The sequence below is a fragment of the Eptesicus fuscus genome, chromosome 1, assembly GCF_027574615.1.
Source record: "Eptesicus fuscus isolate TK198812 chromosome 1, DD_ASM_mEF_20220401, whole genome shotgun sequence".
Lineage (NCBI taxonomy): Eukaryota > Metazoa > Chordata > Mammalia > Chiroptera > Vespertilionidae > Eptesicus > Eptesicus fuscus.
Window position 1 is genome coordinate 52627066 of NC_072473.1, and position 15288 is coordinate 52642353.

At 39.1% G+C, this 15288-nt stretch overlaps 1 protein-coding gene across 1 annotated transcript in view; it reads right to left on the minus strand.

The window, feature by feature from the left end:
- Positions 1-15288, minus strand: part of TEX11 (testis expressed 11) — a 479256-nt gene that overhangs the window by 121739 nt on the left and 342229 nt on the right. Inside the window, exon 17 of the mRNA XM_054718924.1 lies at positions 4562-4686. Within this exon, the coding sequence (XP_054574899.1) occupies positions 4562-4686 (125 nt within the window). The remainder of the gene's footprint in view (positions 1-4561; positions 4687-15288) is intronic.

Below are 15288 nucleotides of genomic sequence, written 5' to 3' on the forward strand. Positions count from 1 at the left end.
GGGTGGATCAGGGCTGGGCCTGTTGGGAGGAGGAGATGATGGGAGGTTGGCTGGCAAGCCCACCCCCGATAGCCCGATCAGGGCCCGGCCAGCTGGGGGAAGGGAGTGCGGGCGATTGGGGGATGCAGATCGGGGCCCAGTGTCCTGGGAGGGCATGGGTGGTTGGCCTGCCAGCCCTGCCCCTGATCAGAGTGGGGGGGGCCGATATGGGGTGGGGCCAGGTGGGGCTAGGGGCTGCAGGAGGTTGGCCAGCCAGCCCCTCCCCCTATTGGGGTGGGGGGTGTGATCAGTTGTGGGTGGCCATGGGGAGGGGCTGCAGGAGGTTGGCCACCCAGCCCTGCCCCCTATTAGGGTGGGGGGTGCAATCAGGGGTGGGCCAGCTGGGGGGAGGGGCTGCGGGCCTATCGTGGTGGGGCAGACTGATCAGGGGCAGGGCTGGGGGGTTAAGGGAGGGGGCGTTTGGCCGGCCGGCCCTGCTCTTGATGGGGTGGGAGAGTCTGATCAGGGGCAGGTCGGCAAGTGGGAGGGGCCATGAGGTTGGCTGGCCGGTCCCACCCCCTGATCGGGGCGGTTCGCTGGCCACAGTGGGCATCATAGTAGCCAGTCATTATGGTTATTATTGCCATTATGGTCGCTGGCTTTTTATATATATAGATGACTCTCATTAAACTTTTACTCCAGCCCAGATCTCTTTCCAAAACTCTAGTCATATATCCAACTGACTATTAATATCTCTATTTGGATTTTTCATAGACATCTCAAATGAATCATGTCCAAAATTGAATTCCTGATTCCCCCCAAACCTGCTCTATTTGCAGCCTTTCATAGTTTAGTTGATGGCAACTCCATTTGATGATCCAGTCTCTTTTTCTTATAGCCTTCATCCAATCTATCATCAAATACTGTTGGTTTTACATTAAAAATAAATCTAGAATCCAACCATTTATCATTTATTTCCATTGTTATCTTCCTTATGTGAGTCACTATCATCTTTTCCCTGGATTACTGTACTATAAAAACTTCCTAACAGGTCTCCTTTGTCCTCTTATGGTCTAGTCTCAATACAACAGTCAGAGCATTTAATTAAATGAAAGTCAAATCATGTCACTGCTGTTAACAACACTCTAATGGTTCCCCATTTCATTCAGAGTAAAAGTCAAACTCCTTTCACTGGCCTATAAGGATCTACATAGTCCAGATTCTCCATTACCTTTCTGACTTCAACTCTTACTAATCCCAGTTCACTCTAACCTTACTGTCTTCCTTGCTGTTGCTGGTACCTACCTTAGGGCATTTGTATTGCTTTTACCTCTGCCTAGAATACTATTTGCCTTCACTGCCCATCCTGTATATTTATAAGGCTAAGTCGCCAATTTCAAGTCTTTGCACAAATGTCCTCTTCTCAATGAGACCTATCCACATTACCCTATTCAAAATAAATCAATCCAGCCCAATCCCACTCCTGATCCTTTTTATTCTGTTCTATTTTTTCTGTATTATCTATTAAGTTATAATATATTATATAAATTTTCTTATTTTATTACTTATTGTTTATTATCTTCTCTCCTCCTGCCTGAATATAAACTCAAAGAAGGCATATCACTGTTTCATTTACTTAGTTATCCCAAAAGACTAGAACAGTACCTGGCACGTGGTAGGTACTCAATAAATATTTGCTGAATGAGTGATATATCCTCACTAGCACTTCAAATGACATTTATAAAGCAATTATAGTAAGTGAAAACTGGATTCTACACATGTTCTTTTGTAACTATATACTCAATTTTTGGGGTTTGGTCACTCATCCTCTAATTCAAACTACTTTCAGGTTTGTTTTTCTCTGATTCTTTCTTCTTATTAAAACTATTTCCCTTTTCTGAAGTACAGTTTCATAATTCTTCTGCTTTCCATATCAAATGTAAATTTATAAACCTTCCTTTAAAAAGATATTTGCCTTTGGCTTTCCCACTACCAAATTTTTTTCACTTCCTCCTCCTCACCATCCTACACAAATATATCCTATATCTGTATCTGCCAAATATTTTCCTCCTCCAAGAGTCCTATTACCCTATTTATTAATATCAAGACACATATCACTCAAACTGTATTTAGTAACTACTCTGGGCAAGATATTGGGTTAGGTCAGTTCGCCAAAAAACTGAGCATAACTCGGGTAGTGTGTCACTTTGAGGAAAAAACATTATTTCGCAAATGTTTCATCCTCGGCATGCGGCCGCCTCAGCGGCCGCATGTCATCAGAAATGGCTACGCGTGTCAGTGCTGACACGCGTGTCATAGGTTCGCCATCACTGGGCTAGGTGCTAAAAATATGGTCCTCAAAGATCTCACAAATCAATTTGGATAGACAAGCCGTGCATTAGCAATATAAGGCAAAATGTATAATAAAGACCAAATAACTAGCATACATGTTACAAATCACTAAAATTCAGAATAGGAAGAGAACAGTGAAGACTGGAATTAATTTGGGAAGTCTCTACAGTGGAGGGAAACCTTAGGTTGGGCTTTGGAAAGGGTACCATCTAAATAAGCAAGAATATTTTTTGAAGGATGGGATGGTATAAATAAGACACATAAAAAGGAATGTGATTGGCGTGTTTGAGAGACATTATGCTTGGTTGGAGTGATGATGGGCTTATGTCTCCACTATTTTAGATCTTGTGACTAATGTATGGTGACTTATATTACTATGATGTATAGATGTAGATGTGAACAAAACCAACGGCATCTCTGTGTCCCGGATTTCATTTCACTTTTAAGTTTCCTACTGTGACCTTTGACCAACCTCATTGTCCTTAGCAAGCATATGAAAGCCTTCTAATTGATGATTATTTGTATTCCTTAAAATATAGCCATAAATATTTTTGTTGAAACAGCCAGAATGGCATCAACTGAGATGCCAAGCTGGTAATAGTATCAATTATAAACAATCAACTATCACAAGGCCATCAAGAGGTATGGCCTCTGATGCTACTGTATTCTTTGCCCTTTGTCCTGGCAATCATTAGTACCCAAGTTATGCTATGAAAAAGTATTGTAACAGGAGTCTAGTAGTGGAGAATAACCTGTACAGAATTGCTGGGCTATCTGTTCCAATCCAACCAAATTTTCCCAGGGATAAATTACCCTATAATAAATTCTGTTATATTCTATATAGTTGCTGGCTTCATTTTTTTGGTCTTAATATACCTTCTCATTTACCCCACCATCAGACGTATGATGATGACATAGGGGAGTAATATGAGATAAAGTAGAAGAGTTAGCTGCTGTGGCCAGGTTGTATATATATTAACTAGAGGCCCAGTGCACGAATTTGTGCATGGGTGGGGTCCCTCTGTGTGGCCTGCAGTCCAAAGCCACCTGCACCTCCTACCTGCCACTCCTGGTCATCCTGGCCTTACTGTGCCTGCCGCGGGCTCGCACCCAATTTGTCCCAATCAGGAGAGGCTCGCGCTGCCACAGCAGTGTTCGCCAGCCATGAGCCCTGTGTCTGGCGCCCTCCCAAGGGGAGTGGCCTGCAGGATCAGGCTGAAACCAGCTCCCAAGGGGTCCCGGATTACGAGGGCACAGGCCAGGCTGAGGGACCCCACTGGTGCACGATCAGGCCAGGGAAGGACCGCGGGAGGGCTCCAGGGAGTGTCTGGACCATCTCTCTCAGTCCTGATCAGCCAGACCCCAGCAGCAAGCTAACCTACTAGTCAGAGCATTTGCCTCCTGGTGGTCAGTGCACATCATAGCGAGCAGCTGAGCAGTCTTAGCATATCATTAGCATATTACACTTTGATTGGTTGGTTGGTTGTTCTGCCATTTGGTTTATTTGCATATTACCCTTTTATTATATAAGATAAGAACAAAAACATCATAGTTGTATATTAAGCTTCAAATCACATTTTCAATTACCTACTCAGTTAATTTCCACAATTCTGTTGGTAGGTATTACCTTTACTTTACAAACAATGAAATTAAGACTCAAAGAAGTTAAGTACTTAAGTTGTAGAGCCAGTAATCAAATCTAGCCTATCACCAAGTCTAAGAGCTCCACAGTTGCTACAATGCTTTTCCTAATCCTATGCAGATTTTGCAAGTAAAAAACAGGGGTGAAAATATTTATTATTTCTAAAATAAAATTGTTTTGTGGTTAAGAAATTAAAAGATCCACAGGGATTTAAACTGTTTTGTGTGCTTTTTCTTCCCAAATTGATGAGAAAGACAAGTTTCTAAATAGATAACTACTGTATTTGTTTGCATGGTGTAGCATTTTAAATCTGGTGTTTCTTTTAAAATTTAACATTTTATTATATTTGTTTTTTTCTGTAGTTTTAAGCACAAATCTGTTACCTCACTGTTTCATTTACTTCACATTAGAAAGAAATGAAGAGAAATAAAGAAATGCTGCAACCAAGCTTGGTGAGAAAATATGAGGTTAAATAGTAAAGGAAATAAGAGAAGGCCTCTCCTGTGCCTACCTAATGATGATTCCATTAATTATCTCACAAAATGAAAAAGAGGCAAAAAAATCCATAAATGTATACATAAGAGTTACCTCTAGAGCAAACTGGGCAGCTAAATTGAAAATCTTGACAGGTGAACTTGTATCTGCAAGTGGGTCATTCCCTTCTAATGCTTCAGTTGTTAATAAATTTTCTAAAGTGGTAATTGCTTGCAGAGCTGAAAACAAGGAAACAATTCAAAACATGAGATACTTTTATCAAAGATAATAGCTATCAATGGTTAATGATATCACAGTGACTTTGGAACTCATTTTATGAGCACTAACATCTTTAAAACAATGGTTAATTTTCATAGTCATCTAAATTGCTAAACTGTCAGAAAAATGCCCAACTGAGCAATTCACCTCTGTGAATATATCCTATGTATATATATGTAAACAAAAACATACAAAAATGTTCATCCAGCCCAGCTGGTGTGGCTCAACAGTTGAGCGTTGACTCAGGAGCCAAGAGGTTGCCAGTTCAATTCCCAGTCAGGATATATGCCTGGGTTGTGGGCTTGATCCCTAGTTGGGGCCATGCAGGAGGCAGCCAATCAATGACTTCCTCTCTCATCAATGTTTCTATCTCTATACCCCTCCTTTCCTCTCTCTCTCTAAAAATCAATAAAATATATTTAAAACAAAAACAAATGTTCATCCAGCAATATTTACAAGAGTAAAATATGAAAGCAGGCTAAATACATTTTGGTACATCCATTAAATGAAATATAATACAGAATGAAGTAAAATAAATGAATGATAGTATTATATTCCTTTATGTCTTAAAGGTAGATTATGATAAGTTATATATATACATGTAATAAAGACCTTAAGTAACAATTAAAATAACAGAAAAAGAGCTGGAGGCTAAGTATAGTAGTTAGCATAATAAATGTGAGAAGTTCATCAGAAGGCTGAAGGACAGCTTTAGCAAAAGCTGAAGATCTGCATATTATTACCTGTTGCCAAACAGCTGAGGGCAATTCCCCTAACCTGATGGTCCTTTATTGTTTACCAAACCTTACCTTTGATATGTATATCTGTTTTGCTAAAGGGCAAAATGTGTGAATAAAAAGCTGTACATCCGGACATTCAGAGAGCTTAGTCACTAGAGCTAAGTTTCCATATGGCTCCCCCAAAATGCCTTCCAATTTATATTTCTTGTCTAGTTATTCATTTATGTGCACCCCTTCTCCAGATTCCTGAACCCTAGCTGCGGAAAGACCCTAGCATTTATGGCACCTCAACAAGGGACATCTGGAGGAGAAGATTTGCCAGAGGGAAGAAAAGAAGTTAATCACCAGTAAAAGTGGGGATCACCGGTAAAGGTGGGGGTCACCAAAAATTCGGTGGGGAGATTCACTGTGTGTAAAGCTCGTATCAGCTTTGGAAGTCGCGATCCAAAGAGGGCGAGGACGTCTTTTTCAAGCCAGGCTATAATGGGGTTTAAAGGCAAAATTATAAAAAAATTAAAATGTCAAAAGGTACTTTCTTAAATCAGGCTCAAGGAAAAAGAGTGCCATTGTCACATTTAACTATGTGGGTTCTTGTTCAAATTGCAAAATGCCTAATTCGTATTGGGGATCAAAAGTCTGCAATTACTAAAAAGCTGCTGGATCCTCTGCCTCTAGTGTGGAAAGACTTGGCAATTAGAAAGGGTGGAGCTGTTAACGCTCTTGCAGAGAGACTCTGGTGCTTTGTTTAAAAATTACAGATGCCTTGGGGCAGGCAGAGTTTAGCTAAAATAACTTTAAAGGGTAGTTAATGCTATGGAGAAAAATTTCCAGAAAAAGAACTGTGATTTATTAACTCTTGTCTATGAGTTATGGTTGATTGCTTGTCTGTTTTATCTGTCATTTTTTGTTTGGTTTGATGTGTTTATTGTTAGTTTATTAAGCATGGCTTTAGTTTAATTGGGAAAAGAAACCACCTGGGTGGCCAGACCATTTACTGAATTTCCCCAGAGGAAACAGGATGTGGAGGTGGGGAGACATGTGGTGATCCTGTAAAATGCATGCCCACTCCTGAGAGTGCTATTAAAAAGTCTTATTTTTGCCATGATTTTTATTTCCTGGTCAGTCATTTAAAAATTTAGCAGAATTTAGGAATGCATCTGGGATTTCTGTACTCATAAAGAGAGAAAGCTAGCTTTAAAACAAAAGAGTGCTCCGCCCAATTTTGTACAGGTTTTGGGCTAAGCTCAATCTCTTTACAGATGCTATAGAATAAACCCCAAGACTGTTTTTCTCAAAAGAAAAAAGATGGTTAAAATGACCCAAAAGAAAAAATACAGGCTGAGTTAGGGCAATAAGATTGGTATTTCCATAATAAAGGGTAGTTTTTGAATAATAATGGACCACATTCCAAGGTTAACATTAAGGCCGCTAGAAAGTCAGTAATTATCTCTGTTACAGAATTTGCCAAAGAAAATGCCTTGGATAATAATTGGCTTTAAATCTCAAAATTGTTGAAACATAAATAGATTGATATAGCTAAAATAAAGAATTTGTAGTAAAGCTTTTCAGTTATAATTATAGGTATATTAATAGTGGGGGTTCGCTCCTTGTTGAAGGAGGGGGCTAGTCACATTTCCCCCAGCAGAAAGAATGTGGCGATTTTACATTTAAATAGCTACAAGCTTGCTTCCCGGCTTCCCTCTCTTTTTGCCAGCCAGAAATGTGGTTTTCCAGAGCCTCTGACAAGTTGGAGCTTTGAAGTTTGCTAAATTAAATGATAAAAATTTATTAAATATCTAGGTATTTTGAAATGACAAAATATTGAAATGTTAATCTGAGTTTGCCTCATATGAAAAATCTAGAGGACAGATTTGAATCTATTAATTAAATATATCTTGCATTTTATTTGAAATATATTCTTAAAAATATGAAGTTATTGCTAATCTGAAAAATGCTAAGTATTTAACTTGGCACCTAAAATTTGAGGCTTCTAAAAGTTTAAAGTTCTAATTAAGTTAGGAGAAATCATATAGTTGTGATAACAAAATACATAAAGTATAGAAATTTATTTTTGAGAAAATAATTCTTGTATTTTCTCTAGAGAAATTAGTATTTCAAAATATAGTCTTTATGTGTGGTAAAATTTCAAACTAGAATATAATATTTTATATGGTCTAATTAATAAAGAGGATTAATTCTGTGGTCTCAACCAAATTTTTAATATAAAACCAAGTTAATTTAATTAATATCTTTTAGAATAATTATAAAAAGTATATAATATAATCTTTATTTTATATACATCTTTCCAAGTTAAATGTCAAGAATTTAACCAAGAGATGACTTTGGATATCCAAGGGCCCTGGAGTGATCCAAGAATTTATTCTCTCTTCTTAAAAGAAATATTTTTAAATTAGGCCGATCTAATATACTTGAAATCACGTGGAAAGCTTTATCAAATAAAAACTAATAACTATATTTTATTTATATACATATATTTTAAATGTTATAAAGGTTTTAACCTCTAAGGGAGGGCAAGGCAAAGTTGCTGAATATTTCTTCAGCAGCGGAATTTTAAAAAACAAAAGCAACAGAATTTTAAAAACAAAAGCCCCAGGCAGCCTGCTTTTCAAATAGGCTGAGGGGTAGGGCAGCATCTGTACTTTATAGGTCAAACGTATAAGTTTGCTTGCTTTGCTTTTTCAATAAATATGTCTACTTTGATTACTTAATAAATTAGCTTTTTATAATATAATCAAGGTCTCATATAATTTCAGTTATATAAGAAGCCAATATTTTTATAAACAATTGATTCTAGTAAAGTCCTCTGAAATAGTTCCAGAGACCTCCCATGATCCCTCTGTGTATGCAAATGAACACTAGCCCAAAAGAATACTGCTTAAATGTAAATTTTAAGCTTAATAAAAAGGAGAAATTTAAAAATCTCCTCCACTACTATTTATAGGGCAAACTCAAGGTTATTATTCAAGCATTAAATCTGATCATTAATAGTCACCATAAGTAAAGAGAGTCACTTAAAATATAAGCATGGCAGTATGAGCCAGCATCTGAAAAGAAACCAAGTGTGTTGCTTGGTTTAAAAGAAAGAAAAACGGTTTTTTAAAAAAACTTCCTAAATGTGGCCTAGTAATTACTCTGGGAAGAAATAAAGAGAGGTTTCCTTCAAATGTCTGGAAAACTGTAATTAAAAGTTAATGTATTAGGCCTCAAAAAGAAAAGTAATTTGTATTTTGCCTTCCTAAACAAAGCTAATGTGGGTATACTCAAAGACTGATAGCAGAAATTCAATTAATGTCATTTACTGTCCACAGCCAAGGACAAATGAAGTTAGAAAATAAGCCTTATTTCAGACTGATTTAAAATGGCAAATTGAAATAAGTGAATATTCAGGGGAACTTAATTGTACTAGGTAAGAACCTATTCCTGGAGCATTAACTATTTTTTACTGATAGTTCATCTCATAGTAAAACCTGCTTATCATGCAATGAATTCAGAGCAGTCATACTTCTGTACTAAGAATTGAATTAAAAGCTATCAAGGCTGCATTGTTAGATTTTCAAAAGCCAAAATATTGTACAGCAAGCAAAAAATGTCCTTATGATTTAAAACAAAAAAGGGGGGATAGTGGAGTAATCTCCTGTAAGTAAATTACATCAAGCCTTAATTACTTTAAATTTTTTCACTTTAAATTTTTTTTTCACTTGTAATGCTGATGGCAAGACACACATGGTGTCAGAATAAGCCAAAGGAAAATGGTTTGGGCAAAATAAAAAGATCCTGAGAGTCTAGTTTATAGAAAGATCCCTTTATTAACCTTATGCTTGTGTAGTTCCAGAAAACTCTTCCAAGCCTGTGTGGATTCCTGCAACAATGGATCCGAGAGAGGAACTGACCAGACTACTCCAACCACAGATAGCAGTGGCCCCAAGCAACACACTGATGAGACAGAGGAGATACAGTCCAGAGATGGGGGATGGTAAAGACACCTTGCCATGCTAGCCATCAGCAGCTTTGCGTTGCTGCAGGTTGCCCAGGACCAAGCCAAAGAAGGTCGGACCTGCATTGCCATTGCTCACCGTTTGTCCACCATCCAGAACTAGAATATCATTGCTGTCATGTCACAGGGGACAGTGATTGAGAAGGGAACCCATAAAAAACTATTAGACAGTGATTGGAAAGGGGATTCAAAGAACTGTTGGCCCAGAAAGGAGCTTACTGCAGACTAGTTCCTTTGATGCCTGGCAGCAATTTAAAAGGACATGAAAGTACTCAATCCTTTCCATCGAATTTAAAAATCTTAAAAGGACCCAAGCTCTGCAAATGGCATACATTCTTGATAAATTTATTAAAGCAAAAATGGGGGATATGCTGGCGGCTAAGTACAGTAGTTAGCATAATAAATGCGAGAAACTCGTCAGAAGGCTGACGGACAGCTTCAGCAGGGCTGAAGATCTGCATATTATTACCTGTTGCCAAACAGCTGAGGGCAATTCCCCTAACCTGATGGTCCTTTATTGTTTACCAAACCTTACCTTTGATATGTATATCTGTTTTGCTAAAGGGCAAAATGTGTGAATAAAAAGCTGTGCATCCAGACATTCAGAGAGCTTAGTCACTAGAGCTAAGTTTCCATATGGCTCCCCCAAAATGCCTTCCAAATTTATATTTCTTGTCTAGTTATTCATTTATGTGCAGCTCTTCTCCAGATTCCTGAACCCTAGCTGCGGAAAGACCCTAGTAAAAAAGAATTACAGCTAATAAGCCAAAATAAGATAAGAAGCCAGTTTGGCTCAGTGGATAGAGCGTCGGTCTGTGGACTGGAAGGTCCCGGGTTCAATTCTGGTCAAGGGCATGTACATTGGTTGCGGGCACATCCCCGGTGGGGGGCGTGCAGGAGGCAGCTGGACGATGTTTCTCTCTCATCGATGTTTCTAGCTCTCTGTCCCTCTCCCTTCCTGTCTGTGAAAAATCAATAAAATATATTTAAAAATAATAATAAAAAAAAAAATAAAATTCAATTAATCAAAAAGAAAGCAGAAAAAGTAAAATGGCATCAAAGAAGAGATGAGACATATCACAAGATGCTAAATTGAAACCTAACCATATCAATAATCATGTTAAATATAATGGTCTAGATGACCCAATTAAAAGGCAGAGATAAATAGGATTACAGAAAGCAACTTTCAACCATATGCTACCTAGAAGAAATACACTTTAAATATAAAGACAAAATCAGTTAAAAGAAAAAGGATAAGATAATCAAAAGAAACATGGAGGGTTATATTAATATCAGATAAAATATATTTCAGAGCAAAGAATATTACCAGTGATAGAAGGTTATTTCATTATGATAAAAAATAAATTCATTATGATTACATAACAATTCTAAATATTCATGTACCCAATAAAAAAATTTCAAAATACAAGAAGCAAAAACCAATCAAACTGCAAAGAGAATAGAACACATCCATAATTATAGTCAAAGATTTCAAAATCCTCTTTCAATAATTAATAGAACAAATAGAAAATCAGCAAGAACACAGTACATTTAACACTATTAACCAACTTGACCTGACTGACATCTATAGAACACACGACCCCACACCAGAAAAATATACTATAGTTTATGGAATATAAATTATACCTCAAAGTTAAAAAAATTAATAAAAGAAAGTTATCTGGAAATCAGGAAATATTTCGAAAATAAGTAGCACATTCCTAAATAATTCAAAGAAATCAAAAGTCATATTAGAAAGTATTTCGAACTGAATTAAAATGAAAACACAACATATAAAAATTTATGAATCATCACTAAAGCAATACTTAGAAGGTGATTTATAGCATTAACTATTTATATTAGATAAGAAAAGGTCTTAAATCAATGACCTTAGCTTTCACCTTTGGAAATTGGAAATAGAAAATCAAATGAAACTCAAAATAAGCAGAATAATAGAAATTACTAAATTCAGAACATAAAGAAAATAGAAAACAGAAAAAAGTAGAGAAAAATTAATAATACCAAAAACTGGTTCTATGAGCCCAATAAAATTGACCAACTTCCAGTCACTCTGACAAAAAGAAAATGACAGAAGACATAAATTACAAATATTTGGAATGAGAAAGGTGATATCAATATAGCTTTTACAGATTTAAAAAAGCTAATAAGGGAGAAATAATGATTTCTTAAAAATATATTTTATTGATTTTAGAGAGGAAGGGAGAAGAAGAGAAAGATAGAAACATCAATGATGAGAGAGAACCATTGATTAGCTGCCTCCTGCTTGCCCTCTACTGGGGATCAAGCCTACAACCCAGGCATGTGCTCTTGGCAGGAATAGAACCTGGGACCCTTCAGTCCGCAGGCTGACGCTCTATCCATTGAGCCAAACCAGCTAGGGCATGGAGAAATAATGATTAACTTCAGGCCAATAATTTCAACTTAGGTGAAACTGACAAATTTCTTTTTTTTAAATATTTTTATTGATTTCAGAGAGGAAGAGAGTGGGAGAGACAGAAACATTAATGATGAGAGAGAATCATTGATTGCCTGATTTCTGAATGCCCCACACTGGGGATCAAATCCACAACCTGGGCATGTGCCCTGACCAGGAATTGAACTGTGACCTCCTGGTACATAGGTTGATGCTCAGCCACTGAGCCATGCTGGCTGGGCTGTCAAATTTCTTGAAAGAAACAATCTACTAAAACTCAATAAGAAAATAATAGATAAGGGGAATGGCCCTATATCTATTAAAGAAATTGAGTTTATAATTAAAAACCACCCTATAAAGAAAAATCCATGCCCAAATGGCTTCACTGGTGAACTCTACCAGACATTAAAAAAATAAATTAATACCACTGAGCAACAGAAAGTCTTCTAGAAAGTTGAAAAGGAGGGTGTATTTTTGAGCTCATTTTATGAAGTCAGTATTACCCAGAAGGCAAAACCAAAAACATTACAGGAAAAGAGAAATACAGACCAATATCAGTCATAGACACATGTAAAAATATTTTAAAACAAACAGCATATTAAATATAATATTATATAAAAAGGAGAATATATCATGAATAAGAGGAGCTTACCTAAGGAATGCAGTATTAGTTTAACAGTTGAAAAATCAATGTAACTGATAATTTTAACAAACATTAAAAAAAATTGATCATGTCAGTAGATGTAGAAAAACTATACTACCAAATTCAACATCAAAGGAGAAGTTCCAAAATGGCAGAAGATATAGTGAAAGCTACACTGACACTCTCCCAGGACCAAACTAGAATTACAACTAAAATACAGAAAAAAACATCCTGAATAATCAACTGAAGACTAGCTGGAGAGAACTCTGATAACCAAGGACTGAAAGTAGAGACTGCAGAGAGACTGGTAGGAAGTCCAGAGGTGTGAGAGGTCTGGCCAGGCTCCCACAGGAAGCAGCTAAAGTTCCAGAGAGATATCTCAGCTGCGGGGGGGGGGGGGGGGGATTTCCACTAAGAACTCTGGGGTCTAAACCCTAAGTTGGGCTTCCCAGACAAGAGCACCAGAACTGAGAAAGATACCCACATACAATCTAGCTGTGAAAAGCAGTGGGATTGTTGTCTACCAGGGAAAGATGGCTGGAAATGCAGGCACCATTGTAAAGGGCCAATGCACAGAATTTCGTGTGCAGCCACTTACCTTGGACTCCAGCACAGAGAGGACAGAGTAGACAAGAGCTGTGTGAAGAGAATCCAGGGTTGGGGGCTCTGGCATTACAGCTTGGAAGGCAGACCATTGGTTTCTTGTGCTGAGTCATTCTCTCATACTGCAGAGGACATCTTTCACAGGCAGACATTTACCATACAGGAGGGAAGCAATTGCCCCACCCTGTTGGAAAACCTCTCACCCATCCTGTAAAGTCTACACTTTGCTGTGGTCTATAGCCTGAGGCAAATTAAGACTGAACATAACAATCAGATTCTAGAGGCTTTGAGTCTTTGCATGATGTCCTTCTGGACCTGGGGCTAGGAAAAGCAAATCTTGGTGTGGATCTTGGTCCTTTCCAAAGGCACCCAGCCCCAGGAGAGGGAGCCAAAAGCTGTGGATTACTGATAACTCAAAACAGGGTACTCAGGCCAGTCTCAAACAGCATCTGAAATTGTCCTGCACCATAGATTGGAAGTTTTAGCAGAACTAACTAATACACAGACACAAACTCAAACAGGCAGCCAAAATGGGGAGAACGAAAATAAGCCACAAATGAAAGAACAAGAGCTAAATAAAATGAAGATAATAAATTTACCAGATATAGAGTTCAGAATAATGATTATAAGGATGCTCAACAGCATAATAAAAGATATAGAAACTATGAAAGAGATTCCAAGATGGTGGCCAAGAGGATGGCAGTGAGGGAGAGAATGTGAATGAGGGAGTGAAAGGGGAGTGTGTGGACGTGTGGTGTGTGTGTGTCTGAGTGAGGGACAGCTAGATCTCTCAGGACCTTCGGGGGCTGGCGGATTGGGCCTGCGTAGCTGGGCAGCCTCTGCTACTGCTATAATCTCTCCCAGAGTGCCGGCTCTGCTGCAGAAGCCATGCCATCTTGAAGGGGAGAGCCCAGACTCACCTCTACCCAGGGTGTTCTCAGACACCACCTGGGATACTATAGCCACTCCAGCCAGGGACCTGCTACCTTGCCGTTGATGCATGGACACTGGGAATCCAGCCTCCCCAGCTGAGGGCTACTGTGAGCTCCGGAGCACGTTCCCCTCCCACCAGCCAGATGCTTCACCCCTGGGCACAGCGACCGCATGTGCACGTGAACAGCTAAGCCTTACACAGCAGCCCCTGGCTCCAGAACTGCGAGCATGAACACCCGAGCCTAACAGAGCAGCCCTGGGCTCTGTGACCGCACATGCAAACAGCCGAGCCTTACGCAGCAGCCCTGGGCTCTGCAACTAAGTGCATGAACAGCCGAGCCTTATGCAGGAGCCTCAGGCTAAACGACCATGTGTGTGAAAAGCTGAACCTTATTTAGCATCCCCAGGCACCGTGACTGCTCCAGCAGCCGCATGAGCAGATGCCACCCACGACCGTACAAGGAGCAGCGCCCTGAGACCCACCTCAAGGAGCAGTGGCTGCCCACGAATGCACAGGGAGTGGCCATAGCACAAATGAGTGAGGAGCAGATGCCTTGCAACTCCATGAGGAGCAGCTGCCATGCGCAACCGTGGGACCTGCCACAAAGCTCACCGCTATAGCCACAGGCCTTGTGCGTCTTAACACCAAGATCCTTTAGTGAAAGCAAAAATGGGGAGACAGAAGAACAACTCCCAAAGGAAAGACAAGGAGGAATCTCCAGAAAAGAAACTAAATGAAATGGAGGAATGCAATAAGGCAGAAAAAAATTCAGAATAAGGGTCATACAGTTCATAAATTGGATGGATGAGAAAATAAACAACCTATGTAAGAATCAGGAGGAGGAGAAACCAAGATGGCGGCATAGGTACACACCTAAACTGATGCCTCGCACAATAATTTCAAAAGTACAACTAAAAGACAAAATAGACATCATCCAGAACTACAGGAATGCTGGCTGAGTGGAAATTCTACAAATAGAAGGAAAGAGACAAGCACACTGAGACTCAGAGGAGGTGCGGAAGGCAGAGGTACTGAGACGTGCGTGTGGAGAAGACTGGCAACTGAGTGCGCGGCTGGCTTTCTCAAGCGGGAGGGAGACAAAAGCTCCCAACTGCGTTGAACTCCAGTTCTGGGCAAGACTATGGGGACCCAGACTCATATGAGGTGAAACTGAACTGTCAGGAAAGAGAAAA